Source organism: Ceratotherium simum, chromosome 22, assembly GCF_057802395.1.
Source record: "Ceratotherium simum simum isolate JZ-2026a chromosome 22, ASM5780239v1, whole genome shotgun sequence".
NCBI lineage: Eukaryota > Metazoa > Chordata > Mammalia > Perissodactyla > Rhinocerotidae > Ceratotherium > Ceratotherium simum.
This window is the reverse complement of record NC_141921.1, coordinates 43000292-43018003: the sequence shown is the minus strand read 5'-3', so window position 1 is coordinate 43018003 and position 17712 is coordinate 43000292. Positions and strand designations below refer to the sequence as shown.

Sequence of the window (17712 nt, the reverse complement as noted above, 5' to 3'; positions counted from 1 at the left end):
AGGCTATACTAATGATACTGCCAGGAAATCCATCAAGTCTAAGCCTACCTTAGTTCAGGGGACTTAATAAAATGTTAACTGGCATCAACTGCATGTTAGACTAGATTAATATGCTAATGAATAATAAATTAGGGTAATTTCCCACCATTAGGTTTTGGTAGACTTTTCTTGAAGTCTACCTTTCTGTAGTTCAATATAGTCAAATGTGTAGGTCTGGGACATCAGGACCTGGACAACTTCTAATTCATTCTTTCCAGTTTATTTATTTCCAGTTATTGTCACCAGATAGATCCTTAACTGCTGAGGAAGAATTGAGTGTGACATGAGCGTTCCACAGAAATCCCTTCATAGTATTCCTATTTCCAGGCTGACAGCAAGCCATTCCAGGCTTGAGGAAACTCAGAGCAGGAAGCTTACAGCAGATATTCAAACAACTTGATTTAACAGCACCTGCTGCAGGGATAACCCACATCTTAATAATTGTAGCTTCTTAGTAGAGAGAGGGGTTCCATTTTCAACAAATCAGAAGAGCAAAAGTCGTTTAGGTGTTAAAAAGAAGGAAATTTTCTGTTTCTAGACTAGAAAAGAAGAGGCAAAGGACAGCTGGGCAACCCACTCTTTCTAGCCTCTCATAACCCTAATAAAAATGAACACTGATTTATCCTTTCCATTTATAGTTAAATAATTAAATGATCAAAAAATACACGTTTGTCTTATTAAAATAATTATAAGCTGGAGAAGAAGCTAGAATGTTTTTGGTGATAGTTCTTGTAATATATTATTGGAAAATATTGAAGAAAATCCAGTACCTATCCATTAACCTGTTGGTTCACTTCCTTGTAATTGCGTGTCATCTGATTTAGTTGGAGCCAATAGCCAACTTTAAGGTTCTGAAATCTGAAAATTCAGTGTACCTCCTGGGAAGTGAGTCTGTTCCCCTCACTGGAGGCTTTCAAACAGGATGGAGGACCCCACTGGCAGCTATGTAGAGGAATCAGGCAGTGGATGGGTGTTCAGGCTAGATCATTCTAAGGTCCTTAAAAACCTCAAGTAATGTAAGACACAGCCAAAATAATTTAAGGCAAACCCCTACAAATAAAATAAAGTAGGGGAAAACCCTGAAGGCAAAAACAAAAAGAATAGATAATTAGGAAATTAAACAGCTAAACAATCTGGTTAGTAAAGGCACATTAATAATTCTTGTAATTAATGTAGTTTTTTTTTTTTTTCTTTGCAGACTACTATTATTTTATTCCTTTCTCTCTGGAAAATGAAAAATCCATTCGTTTTTTTCCTTTTGCTTTTACCCAGAAATTAAAGGTTGGTAAGTGGTAATTAGCACAGCTCCTGTCAAAGCCAATTGCCTAATGGGGACCGACATTTGACTTGGGTTGAAAGAATGGAATATGGCTAATGTAGAGTTCATTAGTCCCAGCTGTTTTCTTTGACATTCTTTTCTCCCACCATAAGAACAGGCATGCCCTGCTCTCTCTATTTTTAGACATATTGCTGTGCTGCTATGTTTCTATTCTAGAAGGCCTGGAGGCACAGTGGTGTAGGGAAGGTAAATGGTACCAGGGGCAATATAATGTGTTTGCAACTGCTCTCACTACACATTTGGGCTAGAGTTTGCAGACTAAGGTCTTTGCCCTATAGACCCATAGATAAGGAGCCTCCTAAGGACACATCCCTGTCTGTGCTCCCGCCCCCATCTGTCTGCCCCTGGGGAGATGAAAGGCAACCACTCTCTATAGTCTACTATGCGCTAGGTACTATGCTCTTCCTCATACTTCATTTAACCCTTTCAACCTGGGGGCCTTAGGTTAACCTTACATTTTTGGAAACCAAGGTCCCATAAGGTTAGACTCAATGCGGGTTTGTCTCACTCCAAAACCTATAGTGCTTTTTCCATTATCTTATGCAGCTGGGTGCTTGGTGGGTTTGTTTCAAGCACAGAATACCAATACCAACACCCAGGCCAGTCAACTAAAGCTCTACTGTGTATTTGATAGAAATAATTTAAGAAAACATCTAATTCAGTAGGGCAAAGATGGAGATGTTGATATAACTGGTGAATAGAGCTACCATCTATATTTCTGGAATCCAAGCTTCCTTTGCTACTGTGCTAACTGTACAGTGTCACGAGGCTGATTTACTTCTCTCACATCACCAGCACAATGACTGCAGTTAGAAATCTTTTGGCAATTATGTTGTAGAAATATTAGGCCTTTTCCAGTTGGTGTTGACTCCAACTTATTACATTGGTATAACAAAGCCAGTGATCTGGATGTAAAATAGAAAAGTATGTGTGTGGGCCAGCCTGGTGGCTTAGCGGTTAAATGCACGCGCTCTGCTGTGGTGGCCCGGGGTTCGGATCCTGGGCTCACACCAATGCACCGCTTGTCAAGCCATGCTATGGTGGCGTCCCATATAAAGTGGAGGAAGATGGGCACAGATGTTAGCTCAGGGCCAGTCTTCCTCAGCAAAAAGAGGAGGATTGGCGACAGATGTTAGCTCAGGGCTAATCTTCCTCACAAAAAAGAAAAAAAAAAGTAGAAAAGTGTGTGTGGACCTAAGAGAAAATACAAAGAAGTGGAAAGAGCCCTGGAATTAGAACCAGAGACCAGCCTTTGAATCCTGGCCCTCCAATTAGCCTAGTGCATGAGACCAGTCACGGACGCTCGCTGAGCACAACTTCGCTCATGTATAAAAAGAGAGGCGAGGGCCAGCCCCGTGGCTTCGAGGTTAAGTGCGCACGCTCTGCTACTGGCGGCCCGTGTTTGGATCCCGGCCGCGCACCGACGCACCACTTCTCCGGCCATGCTGAGGCAGCGTCCCACATACAGCAACTAGAAGGATGTGCAACTATGACATACAACTATCTACTGGGGCTTTTGGGGAAAAAAAAAAGGGGGAGGCTTGGCAATGGATGTTAGCTCAGAGCTGATCTTCCTCAGCAAAAAGAGGAGGATTAGCATGGATGTTAGCTCAGGGCTGATCTTCCTCACAAAAAAAAAAAAAAAAAAAAAAGAGGCGACAAGCCACACCCTGCCCAGCTGGCTCAGTTTTGTGAGGCTCCAGCGTGGTAGGTGCTAGCACAAAACAGACTGCAAACTGCCATAAAAACCCTCAACTGGCACTACTGCCCCTCCGCGGGCATTCTGAAAATGTGTGGGGATGCTTTTAGTTGTCTCAATACCTGGAGGTTGCTACTGGCATTGAGCAGGTGGGGGTAGGAGGTGGGGTGCTAGTCTTCCTGCAGTGCATAGACAATTCCACACAATGAGAAGTCATCCCATATTCCGCATGACTTCTGAATGTCATGCTGGATATTCATATGGATGAAAACCTGTTCCAAATTATCTTAGCCTGAGACCTAATTCTGTTTAACATAAAGTATTTTTTTTTCCAGTTTGAATGTTCCCTAGATTTTTCAAGAATGCAGCTACCTGGGCCGGCCCCGTGGCTTAGCGGTTAAGTGCGCGCGCTCCGCTGCTGGCGGCCCGGGTTTGGATCCCGGGCGCGCACCGATGCACCGCTTCTCCGGACATGCTGAGGCCGCGTCCCACATACAGCAACTAGAAGGATGTGCAGCTATGACATACAGCTATCTACTGGGGCTTTGGGGGAAAAAATAAATTAAAAAAAAAAAAAAAGAATGCAGCTACCTTGTAAATCAAGGATAGGTATGTTATTTTGTCCAGAACTTCACCAATTTAGGACATCTCATTACAAACGGCAATGCTGCTTGTGGTATTTGAGTTGACAATCGTTACACACCCAGGCCTGACTGCCTCTGTCAAATTCACTGTAATTCAATGTGTGAGTACAATCACCTGACAGCTTCACTGTGCCTTTGGTACAGTCATGTCCAGACAGTGACATCCTGAGATACATGCCATTTTATTGGAAATTATTTTCTTTTTGTTTCTTCTGAAATATTACATTTGGGGTATTATGTCAATGCTTTGGAAAGTATGTGTGTAGGTAGGTTATCAGCTCTGGCTTTCATTTAGGATAATTAAGGAAGTATTAAAAATGTGCTATTCGGGGCCGGCCCCATGGCTTAGTGGTTAAGTGCGTGTGCTCCGCTGCTGGCGGCCTGGGTTCGGATCCTGGGTGCGCACTGACGCACCGCTTCTCCGGCCATGCTGAGGCCGTGTCCCACATACAACAACTAGCAGGATGTGCAACTATGACATACAACTATCTACTGGGGCTTTGGGGAGAAAAAGGGAAAAAAAGGAGGAGGATGGGCAACAGATGTTAGCTCAGAGCTGGTCTTCCTCAGCAAAAAGAGGAGGATTAGCATGGATGTTAGCTCAGGGCTGATCTTCCTCACAGAAAAAAAAAATGTGCTATTAAAAAAGAAAATACTGGAGCTAATAAGTGAGAACCAATGGTGTAAGGCATTAGTAAAAGGATGCTGAGTACATCTGAGCCCTCCTTGAAGAGGATCATAGGAGAAGGAAACAGTTCTTTTTGTTCTGTTTGCTTTTTGCACTCCACCCTCACCCCAGGACTTATTGTTATATTTCTTTAATAATTAGCCAATGTATTCTTAATAGCATTATGTTTTCCTCTAAGCATGCTTAAAAAAAAGTCAAATAAGTCAATGATAACTAATTATCTTTTCCCTGCAAGGAGACCGTATGGTAGATTACAAAACCTGAAGAACAAGTTTGTATGAGAAATAGGAGGTATATAAGCCAGAAGGCTCTGCTCTGCACCCAGAGGGAGTTGGAGTCATACCGCATGGAAATCAATTTAATGACCTTTCATACCCCCTGCTGATAAAACATATTAGAAAACTAAAAAGAGTTTCACAGTGGTAACAGATATAATTTCACAATACTGAATTAGATATTAGAAATGGTGAATTAGACTCTCAGTATGTCCCTATGGTCTGCAAACTTAATATGTGCCTTTTAACAAACAAAAAAATTCATTAACTTGGGAAAGAAGTTCGTGGCCATAGTCAACAGTCTATTATGTCACCTTCTCTACCATTTGTGTTTAAAACTCTACATTTCTATCTTTACAACAAGAATACTGAGTCTGAAATATGACAATTTCTTTTCACTGCCCTTCACAACCACTTTTATTTATTTTTTTATAATTTTATTTATTTATTTTTCCCCCAAAGCCCCGGTATATAGTTGTATGTCACAGTTGCACATCCTTCTAGTTGCTGTATGTGGGACGCGGCCTCAGCATGGCCAGAGAAGCGGTGTGTCGGTGCGCGCCTGGGATCTGAACCCCGGGCCGCCAGCAGCGGAGCGCGCGCACTTAACCGATAAGCCACGGGGCCGGCCCAACACAACCACTTTTAAACAGAGAACATAAGAACATGTAATTAGAAGAGGTGGGATATTGTCAGTACAGCTATATCTTCAAAGTCGGTGGAAGGGCGGATGCTGAAATCTGGAGTAGCTTTTCTGGAGGGGCATGAGGCTAGTCTTCTAGTCTGTTCCAGGAGAACATGCTCCAAGGCAGGGAGTGGAGTGTGTAAGTAGCTGAAGTAACTAGGCTGAAGGCATTTACTGATAACTAAAAACAAGGTCACAGGGTTTTCTCTGGCATATTTCCAGCTATACTATGTGGAGTCTTGTTTGGCTCATTTAGGATTCTGCAGTTCTCCAGGCAGCGAATTCTTCCTGGCTGAAATATTCCTGAGAGAATGCAAGCTCTGTATCTGCTGGAGGCGCAGGCTTAGTTCCTGATTACAGGCCTGTTGAACAGTTTCCGTCTTCTTTATGTCCCAGTTCAAAGCAACAGCCAATGCTTTGGGGTCTTCCTTGGTAACCAGCTGCGGCAAGAATAAGAACCATTGAGAACCACTGTCTCTGCTCTCCTCACCTGCTGCTCTCATGATTTTCTTTAGGGGAATGAGATTAGGCAATATCAGTTCATGTTATATCTTCACACTGAAATGCCAGGGCTCCTTCATATTAAATTGTCACGGCCCTTTTCTTACCCTACAACATCAGCAGGAAAGGATCTTTGGAAAGAAGTTTACTTGGAGCAAATATAAAGTCCTCCACTTACAAGAAATTGAGCCAAGCTCAAGTCAGTACAGTTTCCTTCTGTTCTAGATACAATGGGGAGGTACTTGGGACAGGAACAAGGATGAAGAATAACAAGTAGCACCCACTCTGATGGGTTCTGTTCGTCAAGCTTCTAGTTCCCTGGTCTTAGAGCCAGCAAGAGATGATCCCCTCAAGTGTGCCTTTCCCTGTGATGTGTTATGTGCCTCGACTGACTATGGATCTCCTTCAACCACTGACAGAACCAGAAACCATCTCAGGAACCTGCTATTCCTCCCTCTCAGGTTTAGTCATTTCATTACCCACTTTGGACCAGAGAATAACGTTTGATGATCTGAGGGAATGCATCCATTTTGTTTAAGCCATTTTGATTGAGATTAAATGAGACGTTTGCAAATGCTTTGGCATATAATAGTAGCTATGATTGGTAGCTATGATTCAGGGTCTGCAGAGGTGAAAAAAATCCCATATGTGCCTCTGCAGGGCAACACTACACCTCCAGGGGAAGCTCAGGGCAGTTCTCTGCAGTTTGGGGTCTCTGGTTCTTGCCCACCTCCAAATCCTGACTAGACAAACTCAGCTCCGGAGCAGGCTTCTCCTTCAGTGCAGTGAGAATCTGGCTCCTAAGTGTAATTTCAGGGGAGCTCTCTCTGCTAATTCCCGTGTCAACTGCATCCCTCTCGTCACTGAAGCCAGCTTTGGAATCTGTAAAGCAGACATGGGATGGAGATCAGCACACTGCACAAACACACAACCACATAAACAACCAGCCAGAGCGATCAGTCGGGCAAGATAGAAACATCTCAAGATGCCAGCAGCTGTGGCTTCACTGTTTTTGACTATATTACAAACATTTGGTTCTCTCTCAAGGAAAGGCTCTGTAGGCACTGCGTTCTCAGTGTAACTCTCCCAGCGAATGAGTCCTACCTTGCTGCTTTGACAAGATGCTGCCCTCCTTCTCCAAAGCCTGGAGGTAAAGCTCCAAGAGCTGCTTGGACTGACGGGCTTTCTCCCTCTGGTCAAGCACCTGCTGGAGGGTGTTCTGGAGCCCCTGGACCGTGACACAGCTTTGGCACAGTTCCTGAGCCAGGTCTGAACACGGAACATCAATGAGCACCTAACAAACAAACATGGACTTTAAGAAACCTAATCTAACATGGTGTTATTTCTCTCAAACATATCAATTTCAGAGACTCACTTCATCTATTTCCTAAAGTTACCTAATACGGTTGCTTAAGAGTCAGAAGAGGCATATAATTTTTCCAGTTTTCCTCTAGTGAAAAAATTAGGAAAATGATGCCTTAGTGCCTCATTAAAAACAAAACAAAGGGGGCTGGCCCTGTGGCTTAGCGGTTAAGTGCGTGCGCTCCGCTGCTGACAGCCCGGGTTCAGATCCCGGGCGCGCACCGACGCATCGCTTCTCCGGCCATGCTGAGGCCGTGTCCCACATACAGCAACTAGAAGGATGTGCAGCTGTGACATACAGCTATCTACTGGGGCTTTGGGGGAAAAGAAAGAAATAAATAAAAATTATAAAAAAACAAAATAAGGGCCCGGCCCCGTGGCTTAGCCGTTAAGTGCGTGCGCTCCACTACTGGCAACCCTGGGTTCGGATCCCGGGTGCGCACCGACGCACCGCTTCTCCGGCCGTGCTGAGGCCGCGTCCCACATACAGCAACTAGAAGGATGTGCAACTATGACATACAACTATCTACTGGGGCTTTGGGGGAAAAAAAATGGAGGAGGATTGGCAATAGATGTTAGCTCAGAGCCGGTCTTCCTCAGCAAAAAGAGGAGGATTAGCATGGATGTTAGCTCAGGGCTGATCTCCCTCACAAAAAAAAAAACAACAAAATCCTGATATTAAAAAACCCAATTGTACAGAATATAAAGGAGGAGGTATATGATCATTTATATAATGGATATGAGGTTGTTTTAAGCAAAAGTTTTTCTAATGATTTTAATCTTAAACATTTTTATTATACATGTTTATAGCTTTAAAAGACTATTTTTAAAATATAAACTATACTCAACTTTTAATAACATGTTCAGTCTGTGAAATAAGGGAGACCTCACTTATTATATACTAAATCTGCTATAAGGGTAATAATTTTTAAGAAGGCTCACTCTTACGGCATATACAGCACTAGATTAAAAATAGTCTTCATAAGAGAAAGATCAAACTGTTGAAACTCTTGGACTCAGCTGCACATTAGAGTCACCATGGAGCTTTATGAAAACTACCATAAGAGCTTGCATTTCTTGAGCACGTACTATGTACCAATGAGAAAACAGATGTAAAACTCTTAGAAGAGAAAGTGACAGGGAGGGCTACTTTAGGTTAGGCAAGACCTCTTTGAGGAAGTGACTTTTTAAGTTATTTTCAATTTTCGAACAAATAATATTAATACATTCACAAGGTTCAAAATTCGAGAGGTACAAACCTTATGAGGTAGGTACTAGTATTACCCCCATTTTACAGATGAGGAAAATGAGACAAGAGAGGTTAGTAATTTCCCAAGAATCACAGTCAGTCTCAGTTCTAATCAGGACCCTTTGTAACTGATCCTGGTGCTCTTCCCTTCTCTCCCATCTCTTCTCACTGCCCAGTCCCCGAGAGGGGGGTGCCTTTCTTTTCTCTGCTGTGGCAGCCTCCGCAAGTTCCCTTTAAGGCCCTAACTTCCCTGTGGTGCCTAGCTGTCAGGGCTCGGGCTCACTCACATTCTGATGTCCCTATTTTGGTAAGGTCTATCGTGCTCCTTATTCCAAGGGTATATCATAATATGCTAGTCTGTCGGGATGGGAAGGGATCTCATGAGCCCCTTCTGTTGCTTAAAAAAAAAAAAAAAGGAAAAAAGCCAAGCTTGCTCCTGCCTTCTCTCTGCCTGGAACACTCTGGCCTCAACCTTTCCATGACAGGATCCATCTTGTCCTTCCGTTTTCAGTTTAATCATCACCTCTTGGGAACTTACCAATGTTTATCAACTGTACTTCTATGAGCTTATTCTATGGACAAGCATGTGCGCAAAATGACACCAGTCTAACTTTTGCAGCACTGTCTGGAAGAGCAAGACTGATGACAACCCAAATGTCCATCAGTGGTGGAGGCTCATTAAATACATCATGGCACATGCACGAAGTGGAATACTATGCAGTGGTAAAAAAGAACAAGGATGTCTTTTATATACTGATCTGGAATACTCTCCAAATATTTCTTTAAAAACAGAGTAGATATGCTTCCATTTGTGCAATTTAGGGGAAGAGTAGAAAATATATACACATTTGTTTGTATATAAAATACCTCTGGAATGAGAAACTGACAGATTGGTTGTCTCCAGGAAGGGAAACTTGGGTGACTGGGGACAGGAGTCAGACTTTTCCTGTATATCCTTTTTTTTCAAACAGCTTTATTGAGATGTAATTTAAATAGCATACAATTCACCCATCTAAAGTGTACAATTTAGTGGGTTTTAGCATATTCACAGAGTTGTACAATCATCACCACCATCAATTTTAGCACATTTTCACCACCCCAAAAAGAAACCCCATACCCATTAGCAGTTACTCCCTATTTCTCCTCATAGCTCCCCCCGGCCCCAGCCTTAGTCAACCACTAATCTGTCTTCTATCCCTATGTATTTGTGTATTCTCACCATTTCATATAAATACAACCATAAAATATGTGGCCTTTCACGTCTGGCTTCTTTCACTTAACACAATGTTTTTAAGGTTTATCCACGTTGCAGCATGTATTAATACTCCATTCCTTTTTATGGCTGAATAATATTCCTTTGTTTAGATACACCACATTTGTTTATCTATTCATCAGTTGATGGATATTTGGGTTGTTTTCACTTTTTGGCTAACTGTATATCCTTCTATACCACTTGGATGTTGAACCATGTGAATGTATTCATATTATTAATTCAAAATAAATTTCTAAGTTTCATAAATAACCAAAAAGTCACCTCCTTCAAGGGACTTTCCTTGATGTCCCAATCTAGAGCAGCCCCATCACTCTCAGCACGCCCTGTCTGATGTGTGCCTGGTTTTCTCTGCCTCCCTTCATCAGAATGTGAGTTCCGTTAGAGCAGGGATTGTGTCTGGCTTGGTCACCACTGTACCCCAGTACAGAGAACCATGCCACGCACAGGGCAGGGCCTCAATAAATATATTCTTGAATTAACACACACTGTTTTTAATCCCAATTTTACTGGAGAGGAAATGTAAGCAGAGAAGCTAAGTTACTGGCTCAAAGTCATAGTGATGGCGCTGGGGTTTAATCCAGCTACTCCAACTCCACCTGCTTCAGCAGTACACCCTCTACCCCACAGTGGGCCTGGTCATCTGTACTTTAAAAAGCTCCATAGGTGATTTCCATGCAGGGTGAGGGCTGAAAAATTCCTACTTGAGGTGAGAGAATTAGGAAATGAAGGATCTTCCTTGTCATATAAGAATTATTTAAAAATTAACAAGTAATGAAATTATTATGGCAAGACACATGAAAGTAAGAAGGCTAAGGAGGTTGCTGGGGGCGGCAGAACCGGCTGAGCGTGGCTGCGGGCTGGGGAGGAGGCTCACCTGGAGATCATGCTCTGACAGGAGGATGATGCTGGATAGATCTTCTTTTAGCTGCCTGGCGACATTCTTCCACTGCAACTCTGACCCGCTGTCTGGTTCATCTACCTCAACGGACTCTTGGGAAATCCAGGATGTACCTCCATCTGATATATGGAAGAAAATGCCAGTCACAGTCAGATTAACTTGAAGTGCTGTTTTCACCTCTTCCCCCAACACACAGACCTTCAGGAGGCCTGCACATCCTTCTGACTGACCACTTAGAATAATTTCAGTGGTGCAGGAAGCACTTTTTCTAAAGGATTCATGGGAAAGCCCATCTCCATCTAGGACCTTAATTTCCCCTATTCTTCTCTCTTCAATTTATTTCTATGTGAAACTGCTCTGTATTCTTTTATGGAAAGAAGCCACTTAAACTTAATGCATGGTGATGCACATCCAGGATGGCACACACTGCCCTTTAGGTTAGTTGTTTTGTCTCAGAGTGTGTTCTGCTTTTGCATACAAAAACATTCATTCTCATCAGCGCTTCTCCTGTGCTTGGGGATTGGTCTTATCCTTTTTTTGTTTGTTTGTTTTTGTGAGGAGATCAGCCCTGTGCTAACATCTGCCAATCCTCCTCTTTTTTTTTGCTGAGGAAGACTGGCCCTGGGCTAACATCTGTGCCCATCTTCCTCCACTTTATATGGGACGCCGCCACAGCATGGCTTGCCAAGCAGTGCGTCAGTGCACGCCTGGGATCCGAACCGGCAAACCACGGACCGCCACAGCGGAGTGAGCACACTTAACCACTTGCACCCCCAGGCCGGCCCCCCTGATCTCATCCTTGATTGGAGGAACTGCAACAGCCGTTTGGTGTCCCTAGGGCCGGAGTACAAAGGTGGCTGGTAGACCCATTGCTGAAGGGTGACTTCCTCAACTTAGTGGCATGGGGACTTTCCTCAAGACACTTCTTTAGCTCTTTGATCCTTGCTCATCAATATTAGTTCCGTTTGTATCTCTAGTAATGATGATGATGATGGTGACAGGTAACATTTATTGAGTTCTTACTATGTGCCAGGTAAGAGCTAAATGCTTTTTATCAGTTCTCGACTGGGAGTGATTTTGCCCCCAGGAGACATTTGACAATGTCTGCAGGTATTTTTGGTTGTCACAACTGGGGTGAGGAGATGCTACTGGCATCTAGTGGGTGGAGGCCAAGGATGCTGCTACACATCCTACAACGCACAGGACAGCTCCCTCACAACAAAGAACTCTCCAGCCCAAAATGTCAATAGCATTGTTGAGAAATCTTGGTTCGATATGTACTAAGTTCTAGTATCCTTACAACTGCCCTAGGAGATGGGTACTATAATAATTATCTCAATAAGGCAGAGAACTTAGTTAATTTGCCCCAGGTCATATGGCTAGTAAATGGCAGAGCCAGGATACAGACCAGGCAGCCTGGACACACCCGTGGCACTGCCTTCTCTGTCATACTGCATTTTAGTTGCTGTCGGTCTGTGAGTTATTTGAGAACTGGGCCCATGTCTCATTCATCTTCACCCCAACCCCCAGACTCAGCACCATTTCTAGTATACAGAAGGTGCTCAGTAAACGTTTGCTGCATAATTGCTTAAACAGCCAGACAAACAGCAACAAGGGGCCTGTGAGGTAAAATGAATCATGATGGATCATTTCATATATGGCCAGCATTTCTTACCTGAATTGCAGTATGCCCACTTCTCATTACCGGCCAATGCCACGAACTTAGTATTGGAAGGTAGACACAGGAAGTAATCGTCATCATCCACTATGGTGCCATCCTCTGCCAGGACCAGGGTGACTGCCAGGGACTTATCAATGGCCAGAATGTCATAGGCTGAGAGGAATAAAATATTTGGCAATTGACAAGTATCCATAAGGAAATTACATCTGTTCTTGTGCTCTAAATACGTGTCCCCCACCCCCCCGAGACTAGAAAAATTCCTGGTAGGTAATAATAACTACAATAACAACCATTACTACTAGCCCTAACATAACACTTACCACGTGCCTGATACTGTTCTAAGAGCTTTTCAAATACAATATTTAATCTCATAACAATCCTAAAAGGGTTATTCTCGTTTTACAGATGTCAAACTCAAGGTTCAGAGAGGCTGAGTAACTTTTCCAAGTTCACACAGTAAGTGGCAGAGCTGGGATTTAAACTCACACAATCTGACTCTTGAAAATGTGTTTCCTCCAGCTACTCTATACCCACTTTAGGAGGCACTTGAGTCTTTACTTGGATGAACAACAAAGTCTGATTTGATTCCCTGAGAACAAGCAGTCTTTGATTCATTTCCTCATTGGTCATCTTAAATTCTCCTATGTGTCAAATGTCACAAAAAAAAAGAAAATTTTAGAAAAGAAAAACAGGAAATACTTTTTGTTCTTTGTAGTATCTTTGCAGCCTTTCTGACCCATAGGAAAGAATAAGAGAAGCAGAAGTTTGTATCAGTAGCTTTTCATCTTTATAATCACTGGGCAAGAGGCTTTGTCCAGGCCAGGTCTGCACCATCACATTTAGTGATGGCAATGCCTAAAATGTTAATGGGACTAGAGTAAGCAGAGAAGTAGCCAAGAGACTGCAAGTATCATCAGGCAATGTTGTCTCCCACCCAAATAGAACAGCAAGCCTTGCAGAGGCTGAGCTCCAGAAACACAAGCACTGACACAAGCCTCTGTGCCAAGCACATCCAGCCAGTGCACTGAAGGGACACTAAAGCACCCTAACGCCAAGGAAAAAAATGTAAACAGATATAGGCAAAAGCCATGTCACTAAAGCATTTATGGTGCTTTGGCTCTCCTGGGTTCCTGAAAGACTTCTGATATCCTTGGGGCTTGCTGACTGAGAGGAAGCACTGAACACTCTGACATAGACCCTGACTACATGCCTGGGACGGCTCACACGTTCAACCCACAGAACTTCTTTGGATAAACAATCTATCACTCTGGGCTAAGAACTTATAAATCATTTGAATATATCACCTCCTTCGAGAATTCCAGCAATCCTGCGAAGCAGGGCTGGAAATACACCCACTTTGCCGATGAGAAAACTGAGGGTGGAGGGATGGTTAAGTGCGACATAAAGCGGCTAGCAACAGAGCGGGGCTCAGAACTTCTGTCAGCTTGGTCACTCACAACACATCCCCTGTCCGGACCTCCAGAATGAGGGGTAGCAGCTCCCTCTCTACCGCACAGGTGCCTGCCAGGGGCTCAGCTTGGGGCGCAGGTACCACCTTAGAGACCCCGAGCGGCAGGAATACACTGGGCTGGGTTTGGTCCAAAATCTGAGTGATTTTAGGCAAGACACCTAAGTCAGGTCTGTCTTAATGTGCATATCGCTTCCTGTCTACCTTTCCACCACTACGAGTCTCACACGAGAGAAATTAAGTTAAAGCGCCTGTAAACGCTTTGAAACTTATAAATCGCTATACCCACGTGAGTCATTTCTGACCCAAGTCAAAACCCGAGCTACAAGAACCCTCAAGTCGCCTCTCCTGACCCCGCCTTGCCCCCGCCCGACACCCTAACCCTGCCCCGGCCCCGGCTCCCCTCGGACCTGGCCCCCGCCTCCCGGGCCCCCACCAACCCTTGCTCCTCAGCTCCTCGAGGCTGGAGGCCGCCACGCCGTGCTGTTCGCGGCTGTGGTTGCGGCGCAGCAGACACGGCTTTAGAGGCCGGGTCTCGCCGGGTTCTGCAGCACCCACGTCCCCGGCCACCTCCATCCTCTTCAGGGCGGGACCTAACTGACCCGGCGAAATCGGGGAGGCTGGGCGCGGGCGGTCTGCCCCATTCCCCCCCTCCCCCCCGGCATGCCGGGAGATGTAGTTCTCCCTGTAGCAAATCACGCATGGGACCAAGGCACGCCGGGAGATGTAGTTCTAATTGCTACTAACCCCGGGGGCATGCCGGGAGCTGTAGTCTCTGGGTTTAAAGCCAACTTCGTTAGGTCGGGCAATTCAGCCCAGGAGGAGTTTTTTTCTACCTTAGGACTTGCAATAGCGAGTTCAAAATGAGGTCAACATGGATTTATTTTGCATTGTGAAGGACATGCATGTATACTCCCTTGAATTGTTAGAGCAGTCCTATTTGCATATATAGACGAATAATATTAATACTTAAAACAGTTTGTCATTGTACTGTGTTAATTTGTTTTCCCTTTCCAACGTGAAAAGATCTGTAAGATGTCCCAACCTTCAGGCTGATCAGAAGGAAGTCAATTCTTTTTTTTTTTGTGAGGAAGATCAGCCCTGAGCTAACATCCATTGCCAATCCTCCTCCTTTTTTCCCCCAAAACCCCAGTAGATAGTTGTATGTCATAGTTGCACATCCTTCTAGTTGCTGTATGTGGGACGCGGCCTCAGCATGGCCGGAGAAGGGGTGCATCAGTGTGCACCCGGGATCCGAACCCAGGCGGCCAGTAGCGGAGCGCACGCGCTTAACCGCTAAGCCACCGGGCTGGCCCAGGAAGTCAATTTTAAAAATTGATGAGTGTAGTTTTCAGTTTTGCTTGAAAACATAACAGAGAAGCATAAGATATTCGCACTTTTCCATCCGTTCGATTCCCTGCTTCAGCTGTGCAAATTGGGTTGGGACCTTGGAACGAAATGCTTAAATAGATTAAACATTATGGTCTCAAATCAGAGAGGAGAGGGGAAATGCGAACCACATCACAGTTTGAGATTGCCCAGATGCTGCATGACAATATTTTTGTCCTTGTTCTAATACTACCACGTACGGAAAAATCTGTGTTTTTTCCCCCCCTGAAAAACTAATATTTAAGATTAAAATAATAATAAAATTATCAAAAAGGTCCCTCGCTGTAAAGGGGGGCATTTTATAGAAACAAGAAATAGGGCCGGCCCTGTGGCTTGGTGGTTAAGTGCGTGCGCTGCGATGCTGGCGGCCCGGGTTCGGATCCCGGGTGCGCATCAAGGCACCACTTCTCTGTCCATCCTGAGGCCGAGTCCCACATACAGCAACTATGAAGGGTGTGCAGCTATGACATACAACTATCTACTGGGGCTTTGGGGGCAAAAAATAAAGTAAATAAAATCTTAAAAAAAAAAAGAAATAATTGTTAGCCCATATTCATTAAGGGTCAGTCTCTTTTATATTTTGTTGACGAAAGGAAATCAGATATTCTCATAAGAAAAGAGGTAGGCATTTAAAACAGTGTTTGGTAGGAGGAATTGTTAATTGAGGCAACCCTTTTGAATACTCCATGATGGATCAAAACACAACTACAATATGAACTGACTGGTAGTTCTAATGTATACAACCCTTTCGTGTAATTTCACATTTAGTTTAAAATCAGACAACTTGATCTCTATAAAGTAATAACGGTTTGTAGAAGCCCCTCCTCTCCAAAAAGCCCCCTCTTCCGTGTTCTCCTAATAGACCTGCACACGGTTATCAGACTCCTATCTCCAAAAAGCTGTAATTGTGTGTGTGTGTGTGTGTGTGTGTGTGTGTGTTGGCCTGGACTTGGGAGCAGAGGGTGAGTCTTGGATCTTTTTATTTCTAGCGCCTACTAAAGTGCCTGGCAAATAGTAGGCACTCAACAAATGGTACTGAACAGAAACATTAATTAACTAATTAATTAATTTCCAAGTTTCTTCACCTTCATTCATTTATTACTTAGCGAGTCCCTACATCTGCCTAGGGCACTGTGGGGATGGGCAGAGATTGAATTTAATAAGAATAATATACACGTAAGAATGCAAAAAGGACAGACTTCGGATCTTCCTGGAAAGCAGAGACCTAGTGGAAATGGTGCGAGGTGACCCGGACACAGCAGTTCCCCACTCCTCCCGCAAGGGCCCACCATCGACAGGCTCAGTGCCGGCTACTTTGGTCTGGGTGGGAGAGCGAGAGCGAGGGCGCTTGGGAGAAGCCTCGCCCAGCGGCGATAGATTAGTCAGGCCTCAGAAAGATGGCGTCCTCGGAGCAGGCAGAGCAGCCGAGCCAGGTAAGGGGAGTGGGACTGCCCCGCCGTGGTGGCAGGGACCCCGGCTGGAGGGGGCGCTCGGCGTGCGGCTGGGAGCCGGGTGGGGACCCTGAGCCTCGGAAGCCTGGTGCTCCGACCTCTTGCCCCTGCACGGGCCCCGCCCCTCCCCAGGTCCTCGCCGCCGGCCCCTCCCCCGGTGACCCCTCTTTGACCACATTCCTGAGCTGGGGTTCGGGGGCGCCCGCGGCCCCCGCTTCCCGCCTGCCAGGCCCTCGGGTCTCACTTGAGCTTGGCCCGGTCGGTGGCGGGACCCTTAAGAAGCCCCCAGCTCTGAGCTGCGAGGGCCCCTGCTTGAGCAGAGGGGTGAGAAGCTCGATCGTTCTCGGCTGTTCTCTCCCGGGAGGGGCCTCACTCTTTCAGGGTTCCCACTACCCCACAGCCTCAGCCTCTTTGGCTTTAAGTCATCTTTGCGCTTCCCCTGCCTGCCAAGTTGGATGCTTAGAAATGTACTCAGACCCTCTCTCAGTGCGTTGGTAGGAAGGGGACTCACTGTAAACAACAGACGCCACCAAGCTTTTGGTTGAGGATCCGTCCTTGCTTCCCAGAGTTTGGTTTTCTCGGCCAAGGGCGCCACTCTAGCATTTCAGCCAGGTTCAGCCAAATCACACTCCAGTAAGGGGACCATGAGGACCAGTGCTCCTGCCTGTACGTCTGCTGTCGGGAGGCAGTGGATGATAAGGCCTCTGAAGGGGTTTGTAGTCCAAGGTGGGGTGGGGTGGGGTGAGGAGGATGGGGGTAAGCGGTACCTTACATTTACTGAGTGTGTGCTATCGTGCTGAGGACAAATTACGTTTATTATCTCATTTAATGCTCATTACAACCTTTATGAAGTACAAGCTGTTAACCGCCATTTCGCAGAAGTGCATGGTAAGGGTCTGTAATACGCCCCAAATCATGTGCCTGATTGAGCCTGGAATTGAACCCAAGTGTGTGTGACTCCACTAGTCAGCCATGTACGGTTAAATTTAGTTAGGATTAGACAGAGGAAGAAGAAAATGGGTTCAACCTGGACCTCATCACTCATCTCTCACTTGTTTCAAACGCCTGTGG

At 45.1% G+C, this 17712-nt stretch overlaps 2 protein-coding genes across 2 annotated transcripts in view; one reads left to right on the top strand and one right to left on the bottom strand.

Moving 5' to 3' along the window:
* Positions 1-3884: 3884 nt before the first annotated feature.
* Positions 3885-14402, bottom strand: DFFA (DNA fragmentation factor subunit alpha). The gene is made up of 6 exons (XM_087446834.1): positions 14242-14402; positions 12328-12486; positions 10629-10771; positions 6975-7164; positions 6601-6752; positions 3885-5809 (listed from the first exon to the last, which is right to left on the bottom strand). Exons 1-6 carry the CDS (start codon positions 14375-14377, stop codon positions 5618-5620), a joined length of 972 nt encoding a protein of 323 aa, XP_087302960.1. The 5' UTR covers positions 14378-14402; the 3' UTR covers positions 3885-5617.
* A 2158-nt stretch (positions 14403-16560) lies between these two features.
* Positions 16561-17712, top strand: part of PEX14 (peroxisomal biogenesis factor 14) — a 135630-nt gene continuing 134478 nt past the window's right edge. The window contains exon 1 of the mRNA XM_004425570.3: positions 16561-16623. Coding sequence (XP_004425627.2) covers positions 16588-16623 — 36 coding nt within the window. The 5' untranslated portion in view covers positions 16561-16587. The remainder of the gene's footprint in view (positions 16624-17712) is intronic.